This window comes from Gopherus flavomarginatus, chromosome 21, assembly GCF_025201925.1.
Source record: "Gopherus flavomarginatus isolate rGopFla2 chromosome 21, rGopFla2.mat.asm, whole genome shotgun sequence".
In the NCBI taxonomy this organism is placed as follows: domain Eukaryota; kingdom Metazoa; phylum Chordata; order Testudines; family Testudinidae; genus Gopherus; species Gopherus flavomarginatus.
Genome location: NC_066637.1, coordinates 5,230,650 through 5,246,191, shown reverse-complemented (window position 1 = coordinate 5,246,191; position 15,542 = coordinate 5,230,650). Strand labels below are relative to the sequence as shown.

General features: G+C 45.0%; 1 protein-coding gene across 1 annotated transcript in view; it reads left to right on the top strand.

Annotated features, from left to right (window-relative positions):
- PLCH2 (phospholipase C eta 2) overlaps nt 1–15,542 on the top strand; it is a 331,250-nt gene that overhangs the window by 272,543 nt on the left and 43,165 nt on the right. The window contains exons 10-12 of the mRNA XM_050931745.1: nt 772–943; nt 6,532–6,639; nt 9,330–9,488. Of these exons, the coding sequence (XP_050787702.1) occupies nt 772–943; nt 6,532–6,639; nt 9,330–9,488 (439 nt within the window). The remainder of the gene's footprint in view (nt 1–771; nt 944–6,531; nt 6,640–9,329; nt 9,489–15,542) is intronic.

Genomic DNA, 15,542 nt, shown 5'->3' with positions numbered 1-15,542 from the left:
AAGTCCAGGGGCTCCGTGCTGCTGACTCTGTGCTGCCCAGGATCCCTAGGGAAAGCTCTGTCCGCCATTAGGGAATTGTTTCCTGAGAACCCCCTGTAACATTTCGCAAACCCTCCAGGGGTTCACGAACCCCAGTTTGGGAACCACTGTAATAGAAGAATCCTTTGGGGGCCGGAATACCGACTGAAAATAATTTTGATTTTTTAACAAATGAAATGAAATTGTTTGTTGCAAACCTAAAAAAACAAGTAAAAATGACTTTGTACCAAAGTGTATGATGATTAGTAGTGTGGTCAAGTGAATAGGATGCAGGTCTGGCATTTAGAAAAGCTTGGGCAAGTCACTTTACTGCTCACTGCCTCAGTTTCCCAATACAGGATAATGATGCTGACTTTCCTTGGTAAAAGCACCTGTAGATTTATGGATGAAAATCTCTAGATGAGTGACTATTAAACGTAACACTTTCTATTGTGCTTTTATTCTCTCAAATCCAGGAACAGTCTCCACGGAACCATTTTGTGAGAAGCACATAGGCAAACGTTTTTCCCAGACATGAAAACCAAGATATGCTGAGAGGTTGCAATTAGTTTTGGATCTGTAACAGAACACTACCCTGTACCCTGGTTGGCTGAATCAATCCCATAAGAGTATCAGTAACTGTCCCTAGTCAGACTGAGCTGCTGAACTGGTTGGATTTAAATGGTTCTTTCTCCATCAGCTCTGTAAAAAGCTGACTGTGCAGATGATGTTTCCTGGTTGGTTCTTTTCCAGGTATCCTGTTGTTTTATCCATTGAGAACCACTGCAGCGTTCTCCAGCAGAAGAAGATGGCTCAGTATCTGATCGAAATCCTAGGGGACAAGCTGGACCTGTCTTCAGTGCGCAATGAGGATTCCACCAAACTGCCTTCCCCAGAAAGTCTTAAAGGAAAGATATTAGTGAAGGTAAAAGACCTGCTTGTGTTTGCTCTCTAGTTCTCTTCTTTGGTGGTTTTAAGCTCTTTTTGGGTTATGAACCCCTTGCAGCTTCACTTAAATCAGCTCATTAGAGGTGCTCTCAAGTCACAGAACTTGGATCCAGATTTCAAATCGCTCAAAATTCCACCTGGGATTTTGGTTCCTCTCTCTAGAACGAGTAGCCATTATTCACACTGGGGTCCGGGTTTGGATTCTGAGCCACACTCTTGGGTTTGGATTGTGGGAGAAGCTCAGCACCTGGCAGGGGTAGTTCCTAGCACTGGGAAGGACTGAAAATGGGCACAGATGTCCCAAGAGACTGTGATATTAGGCTCACTGTCAGACGATGACTGTGTCCATAACTGGAGCTGATTTACTGTCCGATGACTGGGGAGAGGCTCAAAGCTGACGTTTCTCACGGCGGTGCCTAGGGAAGCTCCGTGGGCACAGTCTTTGGAGTGAGTGCGCTTCGAAAATAGCTCTCCGCTGCAGCTGAACCACCAATATTTTTGCAACCAGGCTGTGTGGGAAGGACCTGCCAGCTGTACAAAGGGTGTGGAAAAATGTCCATCACGCTGTCTCAGGTGGGGCTGAAGAGCAATCTCCGGGGGGAGGTTTGTTTTTTATTTTTAGTGTAGCTCTGGCTGAAGAGAACTTCCCCTGACATAGCACCTACAGCCAGACTTTCCTGAAAAATTTGTCAACTTTTTGTTGAATTATTTTTGCAGTTTTGAAAACTGAAATTTCAGCCAAAAAGTGTCAACAGAAAATTGCAATTTGGAAAAGTTCAACCAGCTCTACTCATAATACATGATACAGCTTTTCTCACTTCTAAGGCTGGTAAAAACCCAGGTGATGATCCAGATGAAACACAGCTAATGGGGACGGTAGGAAGAAGGACTTGAATGTGCTTGTCATACCATCCCTTTGCACCCTCCCCATCACCTTTTATCAGTGGGTAATTGAGTGCCTGTTGCTCTGTTCTTGCACTGCCTGCTGCCTTTGCTATGGTAGGGTGGTGATCAGAGCATCGTTCACTCAACTCAACTAGGAGGTTCTGTTTTTATAACCCAAATTAAGGTAAATATGTCTGGCCGGCTCTCACTGTAGGCTTGATGTTTTCTGTATTCATTTTACATTTGCACAAAACATCACAGTTTCTCGCTTAGATATTAAGTTGCTCTTCTGTGAATTGGAAGATGTCACCTGTATGTGTGTGTTTGTGTTTTATACGAGTGAACATTTTTCAGGCCGGTAGTTTGTGATGTCGACTCTGATGCCTCTGGGTATCTTTTGGTGGGGGGGAAATAAATAAGAGGTGACAAGGTTATAGGATTTAGAATCCTGGTTCACTGCACCTGCTCATGCTGTAAATTATTTTAACAAATTGTTTGTAAGAATGTTTTCTTGCACCAAGACTCTGGCTGATATCTTTTCTGCTTCCTTGGGGGAGGAGCATGTAAGTGCTTTTAATGCTAATGTCTCATTGAGAGGGATATGTTCCTAACTGGCATGAACGGCCCCTCAGGCTGACGTAATATAAGAGCTGTTCTCTGTTAAGTGTAAAGCAGTGTAGCTGTTTCAGGGAGCCTGTGTTATCTATTGGCCCAGTAATGCAGTCACTGAAATGAAACTTTCAATGAGGCGTTTTCCATGTAAACAGTTTTCCTTACCTCCAAAGCTGTTCCGTCTCATTTTGGAAATGTCTTAAACTTTTAGGTCTATTGTAGGTGCTTTCTTACAGTCCAGATGAAAGGGAAGGGTGCTAATTTGGCAGGTCTTGTGGCTTCATTGGAACACCAGGGTCAAACTTCTGTCCTTTGCTCACGATAGCTTAAGGAGTACCTGGGTTCCCCTCAGAGGAACTCATGTGTGGGAGAAGGGGTGTGTTTTCTCTTGCTGAAGAAGGCTCCGAGTGATCTGATCTGTTAAGGGTCGCCTATGTGTGGAGGGGTGGGATGCAGAAAAGGGGGGGATCCGTGATTGTGACTACCTCTGACGCCACTTCTGAAACAGAATCTAAGGTGGTAAATCATACAGTGTAAAGCTGATAGTTGCCCCTTGTGACTTACTGCCCAAGCTGTTGCCTTGCACAAGTTTGTTGTATGGATGCAATTTCAGACTGAAGGCTTCGTTGAAGGGAAGGTTTGTGGTCTAAGCAATGTTAGAGCCAGAGAAGAGCTCTGGGGTCAGCCCCTGGCTCTATCTCTCACCCACTGAGGCACCTAGGCCAACCACTTCCCAAAGTAGGACTGCTTTCCCCCCCCCCCCCGCCATACTTCGCCCCTCGTGCATGGACATAGAGCTTACCTGTGCAGCCGGATGACGATGTGCACAGCCGCATCCATTGCCTGGTTAAATGGAGTGTTTGTATTTGGTCCCTAGTTCTTTTCAAAGCCAGGGCTGATCCATCTGACTCTTCCTTAAGGCACTATAAATAGTCGCTGCTTAAAGTAGGTTTTACCTGTCTAGATAAATAACTCTTTGACTACAGCTAAATTCAGCATCTCTGTGGAATCCTTCCAGCATCAATCAAGAGCTAATGCCATGTGTGAAGTAGCCTGTAAAATTTGCCTCCGGAGGGCAGGGCCAGTCTTGGATCAACAGTATATTTTTTTTCATCTCTGTGCTTGGCTAACTTGTCTCTTCATTCCCGATTGGGTTCCTGTTATCTACGTGTTGTGCAAGTAACAGGGCAGAGGCACAGTAGGATGCTAGCCATGACTGGCAGTAGATTCCAGATGTGCATCCAAACCAGCCATCCCAGCCATTCTGCACCTTTTACTGGAAAAACTAAATGTATAAAAACAAAGTCTCCTGAAGTCCATGTATGTTCTTAGATTTACAAGATGGTAAGTCAAACATAGCAATGTAAGGGTGGAAATAGAAATGATTTTTCTTTACCCTACTCTCAACATTTAATGGTAGGTTTCCAGTGTAGCTCATGAGGGAGATTCATTTTACATGGTGCTGAGTGCAGGCCCCAAACACTAAAAAATAAATCACTTTTGTTTGTGGAGGTTTAAATATTAATGCAGCCATGCAGCCTTCCTCACTCCATTCTGCCAGCCTTTCTCCTCCTCTCCAGTCAAGAATGATAATGGGTTTTTAGCACCTCTTTTATCCTGGGAATCCAAATAACTTTACAACTATTTGTTAGTTAACTCAAACCTCTCTGTGCTATACCTACGTTGCCTGCCATGTACTTGAACTGGTTCCATGGTTCAAAGATGGAGTTTTTCTTTGTTTCTTTTAACCTGCTTAGGTCTGGGTTTCATTTCTGGTGCACAAGACACTGGCATCTCCATAACAGATGCAATAGGTGAATCTCCAGACTATTAGAGTCCATTAGATACTTAGCACAAGTTCCTCAAATCTTGTCATTTCCTAGGCACCTGCTAACAAGAAATAACTTTCAGCTGCTTTTAACTTATTCAAGGCTAATCTATCCAAAGGGCCACTGGAAATGTCAGGGATGTTTTTAGAGATGGAATGAAACCAGAACAAATGGGTTAAGGGTATGCTATGGCGGCACAATTGTGCTGCTATATCACCATAGTGTAGATGCATCCTACACCAATGAAAGGGGTTTTTCCATTGATGTAGGAAGTCCACCTCTCGGAGAGGCGGTAGCTAGGTCAGCAGAAGAATTATTTCATCAATCTAGCCACGTCTACACAAGGGGTTAGGTCAACCTAACTGCAGTTCTCAGGGCATGATATTTTTTCATAGCCCTGAGCAACATAGGTAGATCAATCTAATTTTTAAGTGTAGACCAGGCCTAATATAACACAGAATGAAGCAGAGAGACACACTGTTGAGTGCAGATATTGTGGTGAGTGCCCTGGGACTGAGATGAGCTAGGCTCCAATCAGCTACTCTCTGAGTTGGGATGGCCACCTGGCTTAGATCAAGGCTGACCACTCGAAACTTGTGCCAATCTTTGAGGTTTGAAAAAAACCCTGGGGCAACCTATTTCTATGGATTTATTTCTCTATCCCCTGTATTCTTCACATCCTTCTCGCTTCAAGTTTTGTACCCAAGTGGAAATGCCCTAAGAAGATTTTCTTGTGGCATTTCTGACTTACCCCATACCAAAGAAGTGCAAGGAATCTCATGAGACATATGGTTCTGTGCAGGGGATGAACTGCCATAGAGTGGCATGATGGTCTCAAACCAAGCCTTCACCTCAGACTGATCCAGAAATGAATGCTGCTTGCCCAGCTCAGTTCAGCAAGGCTATAAGTACCTGTCTTCAGGAATAATCGCACTGCAGCTGATATTACTTATCTTTCACAGAATCACAGAATATCACATTTATCTGTTAAACGTCCGCAGTTTCAATATGAATTACTTTACCTTTGCTGCTATTCTCGTAGAGTCAGAAATGCTGGGGCACTGGGCTGACACACTCTGTACTTCTGGTGGTGTGAATGTTTTCTTAGTAGGTCAAAGAGTTTCTGCTGGAGCTGTACAGGTAATTGGTTTAATTGTACATGCTGAGTTTGCTTTTATGCTGGCAAGTATTGGTGACTGCCCTTTTGGATGAAATGAAATCCCTTTTCTGTGTGGACTGAACGGAGAGGGCAGCTGGAGACTCAGCTGTTTAAATAATATCACCAGCTCCTGCTCGTCCTTTTGCTGCCATTTCAGCTACTGCAAATGGTGATCGGCATCCGTTGAGGAGATTTAAGCCCCCATTAAATCCTGCCCTTCAGCAGCAGCGATGACTCTTAGTCCAGAAGGCTCTGAAAGGTTCCATGATTCTACCCTTTCTTGAAAAAGCTCCAAGTCACTTTCAAACTTTCAAGCATCTGTCCAGATCACTGCCTGAAGCTGTAATTCAGGCTCATTCCCCTCTGCCACCCTTTACTCTGTGAGTTGGGGCACATGTAGAAGAATGCTATGATGTCTGGAGTCCCCACTCATAGCAGCTGCTGTGAGAGGCAGTAGCAGCTAGGTTTAGAGGAAGGAGAGGGAGATGGGCAGCAATGGAAGGGAAAGTATCTCCTTTGGGCAGGCAGGATAGATGGGCACTATCCTTTTTCTAGGTGTATATGTAATGTGAGAAGGAAGCTAGGCTTTTCCAAGCCATGTCCACTCACCAGTGAAGGATTCTGTCCCCTTTCTGGTCTGAGATTCCATTGCCAGACCTTCAGAACTGCTCATCATGTGTGAGCTCCTATTGGGAACCTCTGGAGTGGCTGGACACTGAACTCTTCTGAAAATCTGGCCCCAAGCAGCAGCTCTCCTCATAACCATTTCCTCCCTGACTAGGTTTCTTGCATTAGTTCAGTCCACCTTGGGCCAAGGCAAGAATTACAGCAAAAGGACCAAGAAGGTGGAATGCTTTCTTCCCTACAATACAGACTAAAAGAGAGTCCTTTCTTGTTCTTGAGCGGGTCACTTGACAACCTTAAACTTAATTGAACCCATGATATATGGACTCCACAGACCCCAGAAAACCTGTCTGGACTCCCAGCCATTCTCATGTCTTCAGTTGCACATTATCATTTTCCTCTCATCGTACCAAGAGATGCATCTTGACCTGCCTGTCTAATCCTTTTGTTTCCCAGGGCAAGAAACTTCCAGCCACCATCAGTGATGATGCAGAGGAAGGGGAAGTGTCTGATGAGGACAGTGCTGATGAGATTGATGATGACTGCAAACTAATGAATGGAGATGTAAGTGAAACGGATACATGAATACAAATGTATATTGCCCTGTTCCACTGCGGTGGGATGAATGCTGAGTTCTGGAATGAGAAAGTAGGTTCAGGCAGATAGGGTTCTCAAAGTTTGTGAGACTGTTTTTAAGGGGTGTGTGTGTGTGCGTGTGTGTGTGCGTGCGCGTGCAGGTTGCTTGGTACCTTGGTGGGTTGTATAGTGGAGTATTCGTCCAAAAAATTTGAGTCCCCTTTCAGTGCTTCCCATCCCATCTCAAACTGGGCCTTCTCTGGAGAATAAATTCCCCAGCTTCAGTGGTCCTTTTATTGAGCACTTTTTGACATGCCGAATGCTGTGCTTAGTTGGCTTTAACTGTACAAAAGTGTTAAAAGGAAAATAAGTAATTTCTGCTTACTTCAGCCTGAAAACACCTTATTCATTCGTCCCTTTTTAGAAGTAAAATTCTTCTGACACTTGCTCTTCTGGCATGCAGTGAGTATGGCATTGCAGCTTATGGAAACTTAATATAAAAGGGTCAGCAGAAACCTTTAATAACATTAAACAAAATTGCCTTGGACATGTGTCACATTTGCGGCCCTTTATTTTTGTCCTTTAGACTATTTCCTTCTCTCCTATTGTGGGTGCAATTGTTTTGTTTTAGGACTAGAAGAGAAACCTCTCCTTAGAGCCGTGCTAGCATGGAAGAGGGGGAGGACCTTGAAATCCATCTTAAGGAGGAGAATTGGTTTTGTTTAGTTATATTTCTACTGTAGCACGCTTAATTTTTTCCTCTTAATCTTGAGATCTGCGATGTTTTGACACTTTGCTCCTATGGTTTTTGTGTCTCCCTCTGCCTGGCATTACATCCATTCAAAGTGGAAGGTACTGTACACCTACAGTGGTGGTAGAGGTTAGGCTGCCAGCCCTTATTCTGGAATCAGTCCTGTTACCAGGGAGTGAACATGTGGAGCAGGGAAGAAAAAATTGTTGGAGGGTATTGAGGTGAAAAGCAAACCAAATTGTACTACAAGTCCCACAGTCACATGAACTAGACAATCTGATCCCCCGGCCTTTATGGTTGTGTATACGGAGGAGCTAGAGATACCCACGTCTGCAGACTTCAACCCAAACTGAACTGAGTTTTTTTACTGCCATTGGCCAGGTTCATGCAGTTTGTTGTTCTTCTCCCTCCTGTTTTCCCACCTGCCTTTGTCTCCGTTCGCTGGACTCGTCCCGTATCAGAAAGCAACAAGGGAGCCAGTTCCACATCCCTGCTGGAACCAGGAAGTGTTTCAAGAGCCTGTTCTCGCAGGCTTTCCGGCCTCCTTTATTAGACAGTTCAAGTAAACACTCGTGTTTCTGGATGCTTGGTCAAAAGCAAACTTTTGTAACTCTCCCATTGGTAGCTTTTCTCAAGCCCTCTTTGACACAGCTCTCACGTGAGCTTTTGTCTAAAAGAAGGAAGTTTTCCTTCTTCAAACAGGCAGAGAGAGCTGGAAGCTAGTAAGAGAAACATTCTTCCTTATAAAGAGACTCGGCTGCTTTCCCTGCTACATCTTAGAGCTGGGCACATTACTTTCCATAAAGCCCCTGCCTTGCTTACATCTTTGTCTTCATTAACTAACAATTTGTTTTAGTCTGACTTGTACCAACATCTGGGATTCCAGATTTGCTAGACCCGGCTCACATTAGAGTGAGGCTTTGGAAAGCATGGGAAATGACAACTTGTCTCCTGATGGAATTAATCAGGACATTCTAAGGCCCATTAAGCAAACACAAACTGTGTGTGTGTGGGGGGGTGTTTAAAACCTTCCAAAGATCTGAAGCTGGGAGTTGCTCCATGTAAACTGCATTGCTAGAGAAGGGAACCGTGTTTCCATCTCTGTTCCCCCAGACTACTCCTCACCTCAGTCGTTCAGCAGCCTGAATGGAAGAAGGGAGCAGGAACATGCAATAAATCCTGCCTTTTAACTGTGGAAGGCCTGATTCTCCAGCTGCTCCCATTCCAGTTGAATCCTGCAGGCACTGTGGCTGCAGACACAAGCTCTTCCATAGCAAATAGTTAGTGGTTTTGAGCTCTTTATATTCCCTCAGACTTGATGTGCAATAGAAATGCCATGTTTTATTCAGCCTTTGTGGGTGTGCAAAACTTGAACTGCCTTGAGAATGGCAAAGTGCAGTCACTGTCATGAAATAGATCAGACTTTTTGGAAGTGAATACTACAGAATGGAGCCTGCACTAGTCAGGTCTCCAAGGAATCACCTCAATACCAGCCATTTCCAGGTAGCATATCAATGGTTTGGTAACAGAGTCCATGCCACATGAGCAGCCTTGCTGACAAGCGATTTTGATTCCATTCAACTAGAAGTTGTTACATTTTTATTTATTTATTTAATTTGCAAAATGTTTAACTTTCATTCCATTGTGGCTTCAGGTTAGGGCTTCACACGTATCTGCTGTGAAGCCCAACACTGGGCACTCTTATAATTGCAGATAACTGACAATGTTACTGTATTTCATAGTGTACAAACTAAGAGGCGGCTGGGCTATTAGCATGGGGAGCAGTAGTTAATAATAGTCCATTAGAGCAAAGCCTCAGTCCATTTCTTTTGCCTCATTTTCTTCTTATTTTTCCCCCTTGATGTACTGTTTTAGTTTGTGTTGCCTCTTGTTGTGCCCTTGTTTAATGACCATATTTCATTGATAGGCTTCTACCAATCGGAAGCGAGTAGAGAATATAGCAAAGAAGAAACTTGACTCACTGATAAAGGAATCCAAAATCCGTGACTGTGAAGATCCAAACAATTTTACAGTCACCACTCTGCCACCATCTGGGAAACTCAGCCAAAAGTCCGACATCAAGAAGGTGAAAATCCTTTGTCTTTCTCAACCCATATCAGAGTTGACTTTTCAGTTTTCTCTCTCTTCCCCTGATATACATTAGTACAATAAATTTTAAGAATAATAAAGGTCTACATTTCCAGAGCTGCATGCTTACAGGCTTCTAAACACACAGTCAGACTCCCAAATTGAACTGACTTGGCTTACGAGTGCTGAGCACCTGCAACTCTCATGACACCCATGGGATTGGAGCATGCACAACCCCTTTATTAAATTAGATCTCTTCTATTTGGGCGATTGGATATGGATTTAGAAGCCTAACTTCAGGCCCTCAGCTCTGCCCTCTTTCCCTTTTTTGGCTTAATCGGTGTGTCTTGTTCTTTCCTTTTAAAAACCAATAGTCTTTTAGCCTGAAGAAGGTGTGTTACTGTAATAACCAGCATGACTTTTGATTTGGGAGCATTCCAAAGTGTGTTGATCTCAACTTATAAATCATGAAACTTTTTATAAAAAAGTATAGGTTACTGTGATTGATATTTTTCCTTATTAAAAATGCTGGCTGCATGGGAGCCTTGACTGCCCATTTGAATATTAATTTTGCAGAATTGTAGTTCTGTGGTGCTTTCTGCAGCAGACAAGACCACGAAAAAACTAATAATATTCCAGCTGTTGATGCCAAGTCCCACTGGAATCCCTTGTTTCTTCTCTGAGTGTGTGCTGCAGTAGCCGTTGTGTGCCTGGGAGATGTCCTTGCTGGCTACATAACAAATTTGTGCCTCATGTTGAATGCGCTGTGTTGAACTTCACCATATGCAATAGCTAAATATAGACCGGAATCGCTCTTTGTATTTGCAAAGACATCTCATCATGGAAATTTAAAGAATCAGCAGCTAAAGCCTGCTCTTGTTTGAAATCCGTGGCAAAACTCCAGTTCTAGTTTGACTTCAGTGAGGGGGAATGATAAACCATATTAATTAACAATGGTTGAACCCTCACCACCCCAAAAACTGTGGCAAATAAGGCCAAACCTGCCTCTTTTTAAAAAAGTCAGATGCTGATCTCAAAGCTCTTGGGATCAGAAATTGGAAAGAAACCATACTGGGAACCTCAAGCATTAAAAAATCAGGTGTTGGCCCTTCTCCTCCACCCCAAATTATGAATTTTTGTAATACTTTTGAGTTTCTTTTTATTTGCCTTCTGATTTTGAGCCTTTATGATTCACATTATCCAGCTTCTCTCTGCAATCGTGAGATCTAAAAACTTACCTTTTATTAAGGAAGGTGTAGATTCTCGTCTAATCACATGACTCCAGAAGCTAGGCCTTTACAGACAGACTTGCAATAACATGTCAGGAGTTGGCAACACCCAGGAGTTCTAGACAGCCAGCTTTCTTGGGAGATTTCTATTAATTATTGTTCTGGTGTCCTTAATCATGCAATTAAGTTGCATGGAAATCACTGTGATTTACTCCTCTGATTGACCCTAACTTTAATTAACTATAGGGGTGCTTGTGAAATTGGGAGAAGTAAAAACTTCAGTGAATCTCTTTTTCTGATTGGCTCCAGTTAATGTCATGGAAGTAGCCAGGCTCTTAGGAGTGAGTCATCAGGAAAGCCTGTAATATCTCCATCCTGCATGTCCTTCCATATGCCCATGAAGGACCTAGCTGCAGTAGGTTGACAGTTTGTTATAACTGGCAGATATCATTCCCAAAACAGCCTCTCTGTCTGTCTGTCTCTATCCCACAGCCCCTTGGTCTCTTGCATGTAAGTCTAAAGCAGCCTTGACAATGTGTATATTAACCAACAGGAAGCTTCCAGTACGTAGAGGTGATTGGGAAGTAAGTAGGTGGAAGAGTGGGAAAATTACAGGCCTGGGATGGCATTGGAGAGCTGTCAAAACGGAAGCTCTGCAATCTATCTTCAGCTGCATCATGTTGCAGAGTAGACAGGTCAGAGCCTGTCCTGCCTGGCTCTAAGCTATACCCCCAACTGAGCGAATGAGCTCAGGTAAACCCGGTTTTATGGGTTGTGTGTGTGTGTGGACAGTAGTGGGATTGGGCCAAAACCGAGGTGAGAGCCTGGAGTTAAGCCTGCAGTGCAACCGTACCCTGTGTGACACACCTGCCTGAGCTGCCAAATGCAGGGCGAGTGGAGGTGGCTGGTTTTATTAGTGTGAGTTGTATTAGTAGCCGACTACAAGAGAGCTGCTGGGCTGTATTTTTAGAGTAACAGCATGCTTTTGTTTGTAAATAGGGACACCCACATGTTGCTTAATCTTACAGAGCAACTGAAGCTACCCAGAGAGCTCTGAAAACCCTTCTATATAAGGCAGCTCGGCTCTTATGTCATACTCTGGTATTTCAGTTCCTGGGGGGTGGCTTTCTGCTTTGATGCATGGGGACATTCTGTTGCAAAGAGCTCCTTTTGTTCCTTAGCAGGCTCTGTCTGTTGACTGCTCTAATGATAATACTTTGCCTTCCCTAGTGCTTTCCATCCCTAGATCTCAAAGCCCTTTGCAACCATTAACAAATGAATCTTCACAGCCCAAGTGTTATGCTAGTAAATCCCATCTGCAGTTTGCAAATGGGGAAACAAGGCACAATGCTGACTTGTTCATAGAAAAGTCTGGGGCAGAGTATGAAGCAGAAAGCCAGTTCTCCTGGCTCCTATGCTTCAACCACTTAGCAGAGAAGGCTGCTCCGCATGTGGCTGATGTGGAGAAGGCTGCAGTTTCAAACAGAACTGTGACGCATTTGGAGCAAGAGGGAGCTGGGTTACATGGGATTACTAGGCAGTCATGTCCCTGTTTTCATGTCAGTGTCATAAGGAATAAAAATTGAGGGAAGTTAAATCCCAGGGGTTGATATTTCGATCCTACTTTCCTATACTTTGCTTTCCTGTCATGGAAACAGGATCTCTGCTTCTTGAAGACTTCCTCAATCTGGCTGCTGGGGAGTTCGGTGCAACGTGGACCCCACCGCAAAGCTGGGTTCTGCATCGGACCCTGCAGCTGGAATCAGTTCTATCATTCTGTGGCAGCACAGGCGGTTGCTGTGGCAATGACTGCAGCGAAAGCGTCCAGTGTCCCAAGTGGAAGACTCTTGAGTCTCGTCCTGTTTCACACCTGCGCCCATCACAGAATTGCCATAGAGCAGGCAGTCCCTGTTTGAGACTAAAATAGCAGGGATCTGGTTGCTCACGATCACTGGGGCAGGAAGAGCCGCAAATCAGCTGCATAGGAGCTGGGAGTGGAAAAGCTGAGGGAATGCAGGAGGGGTTCCTAGAGATGTGTAGGGGAAGTCCCGTCTGCACTTCACTCAGGGTACGTCTACACTACAGAATTATTCCGATTTTACATAAACCGGTTTTGTAAAACAGATTGTATAAAGTCGAGTGCACGCGGCCACACTAAGCACATTAATTCGGCGGTGTACATCCACGTACCGAGGCTAGCTTCGATTTCCGGAGCGTTGCACTGTGGGTAGCTATTCCGTAGCTATCCCATAGTTCCCGCAGTCTCCCCCGCCCCTTGGAATTCTGGGTTGAGATCCCAGTGCCTGATGGGGCAAAAATCATAGTCGCGGGGTTCTGGGTAAATGTCGTCAGTCATTCCTTCCTCCGGGAAAGCAACGGCAGACAATCATTTCGCACCCTTTTTCCCTGGATTGCCCTGGCAGACACCATAGCATGGCAACCATGGAGCCTGTTTTGCCTTTTGTCACTGTCACTGTATGTGTACTGGATGCCGCTGACAGACGCGATGCTGTAGCACTACACAGCAGCATTCATTTTCTTTTGCATGATAGCAGAGACGATTATCTGTCGTTCTGTACCGTCTGCTGCTATTATGGGTGCCCCGGCTGAGGTCGGCCTGGGGCGCAAAGGTAAAACTGGGAATGACTTCCCGAGTCAATCCCTCCTTTATGGTATCTAAAAATAGAGTCAGTCCTGCCTAGAATATGGGGCAAGTGTACTAGAGAACCAGTGTATCAGAGAACCAGAGAGCACAGCCACTCCGTGTCAGATCCCTCAGAAATGATGAGCTGCATGCCATTCACGAGGGGTGCCCCTGCAACAACCCCACCTGTTGCTTCCCCCTTCCCCCAACCTTCCTGGGCTACAGTGGCAGTGTCCTCCCCATTTGTGTCATGAAGTAATAAAGAATGCAGGAATAAGAAACACTGACTTGTTAGTGAGATAAAATGAGGGGGAGGCAGCCTCCAGCTGCTGTGATAGTCCAGGCAGGACATTAAGCGGTGTGGGGGAGAGGAGCCCAGCATCCCGCTGCTATGATAGTCCAGGCAGCACAGAATCTTTTCTTTACACATGAAAGGGAGGGGGCTGATGGAGCTCAGCCCCCAGTTGTTAGGATGAAGACGGTTACCAGCCATTCTGTACCATCTACTGGGAATGACCGGGAATCATTCCTATTTTTACCCAGGCGCCCCCGGCCAGCCTCACCTGAGGCCAGCCAGGAGTACTCAGCAGCTATCAAGCATATTGTACCGTCTGCCGCGGGAGAGGGAAGAGGAGCGGATACTGCTCTTTACTGCCGCAGCATCACATCTACCAGCAGCATTCAGTACACATAGGGTGACATTAAAAAAAGTCAAGAAACTATTTTTTTCCCTTTTCTTTCACGTGGGGGGGAATGGAGTAAATTGACGAGCTATACCCTGAATCACGCTGGACAATGTGTTTGAACCTACAGGTACTGGGAGCTCAGCCAAGAATGCAAATACTTTTCGGAGACTGCTGTGGACTGTGGGATAGCTGGAGTCCTCAGTACCCCCTCCCTTCCTCCATGAGCGTCCATTAGATTCTTTGGCTTTCCGTTACACTTGTCATGCAGCACTGTGTAGCTTGGAGATTTTTTTCAAACACTTTGGCATTTTGTCTTCTGTAACGGAGCTGTGATAGAACAGATTTGTCTCCCCCTACAGCGATCAGATCCAGTATCTCCCATACGGTCCATGCTGGATCTCTTTTTGGATTTGAGACTGCATCGCCACCCGTGCTGATCAGAGCTCCACGCTGGGCAAACAGGAAATGAAATTCAAAAGTTCATGGGGCTTTTCCTGTCTACCTGGCCAGTGCATCCGAGTTCAGATTGCTGTCCAGAGCGGTCACAGTGGTGCACTGTGGGATACCTCCCGGAAGCCAATACCATCGATTTGCGGCCACACTAACCCTAATCCGATATGGTAATACTGATTTTAGTGCTACTCCTCTTGTTGGGGAGGAGTACAGAAACCGATTTAAAGAGCCCTTTACATCGATATAAAGGGCCTCGTAGTGTGGACGGGTGCGGCTTTAAATCGGTTTAACGCTGCTAAAATTGGTTTAAACGTGTAGTGTAGACCAGGCCTCAGTACATCCATAGCTGCCTTTCAGTAATGTAAAAGGTGTGGCGACTTGCATAAGGAAAGCACTCTGAGGCTTTCTGGTCAGTCTTTCCGTCTCTGCCTGAAACCCGGTTCTGTTTCATATGGTGCCAAGCGCATTGTCACTTGAGTTCATATGAGACCCGCCTCTTAAATAATCGTGTCACTGGGCAGAGGGGGTTGTCTGGTTTTGCAAGGGGCAAAGAGTACGTTTCAGCAGACACAGCACGAGTCTGAGGGGGTTTTAGTTTGTAAGTCCATGTTTTATTATTTGGGAGGCTTTCTATGATGATGGAGTCAGGCACATAATCACCGTTAATCCTGAATGATGGTGGGGAATAAGTTTTGCCGCATGGTGCTAATTTAGCTTGGAGCGTTAATAGCACTGTTTGGCTTTCCCCTTAATCATAATAAATATTTGTCGGTCCACATCCACCGTCATCATTTAGCATGCGGCATCAGATGCTTCGAGTGCAGTGAGGCATGCAAAGCCTTTCATTTTCCTGTAATAAACCATTAATATCACTTTTCGGCACACACACAGCCCTTGCCACTGCACCAGGTAGGAAGCAGGGAATATGTTTCCCTCTGGGCAGAGGAGGAAAGGAGAGAGAGAGATAGAGTTAATTTCATTCAAAACCCCAATTGTTACTGGAAACTTTTGTTCAGGACTAGGAGGTGGCAAACTGCTCA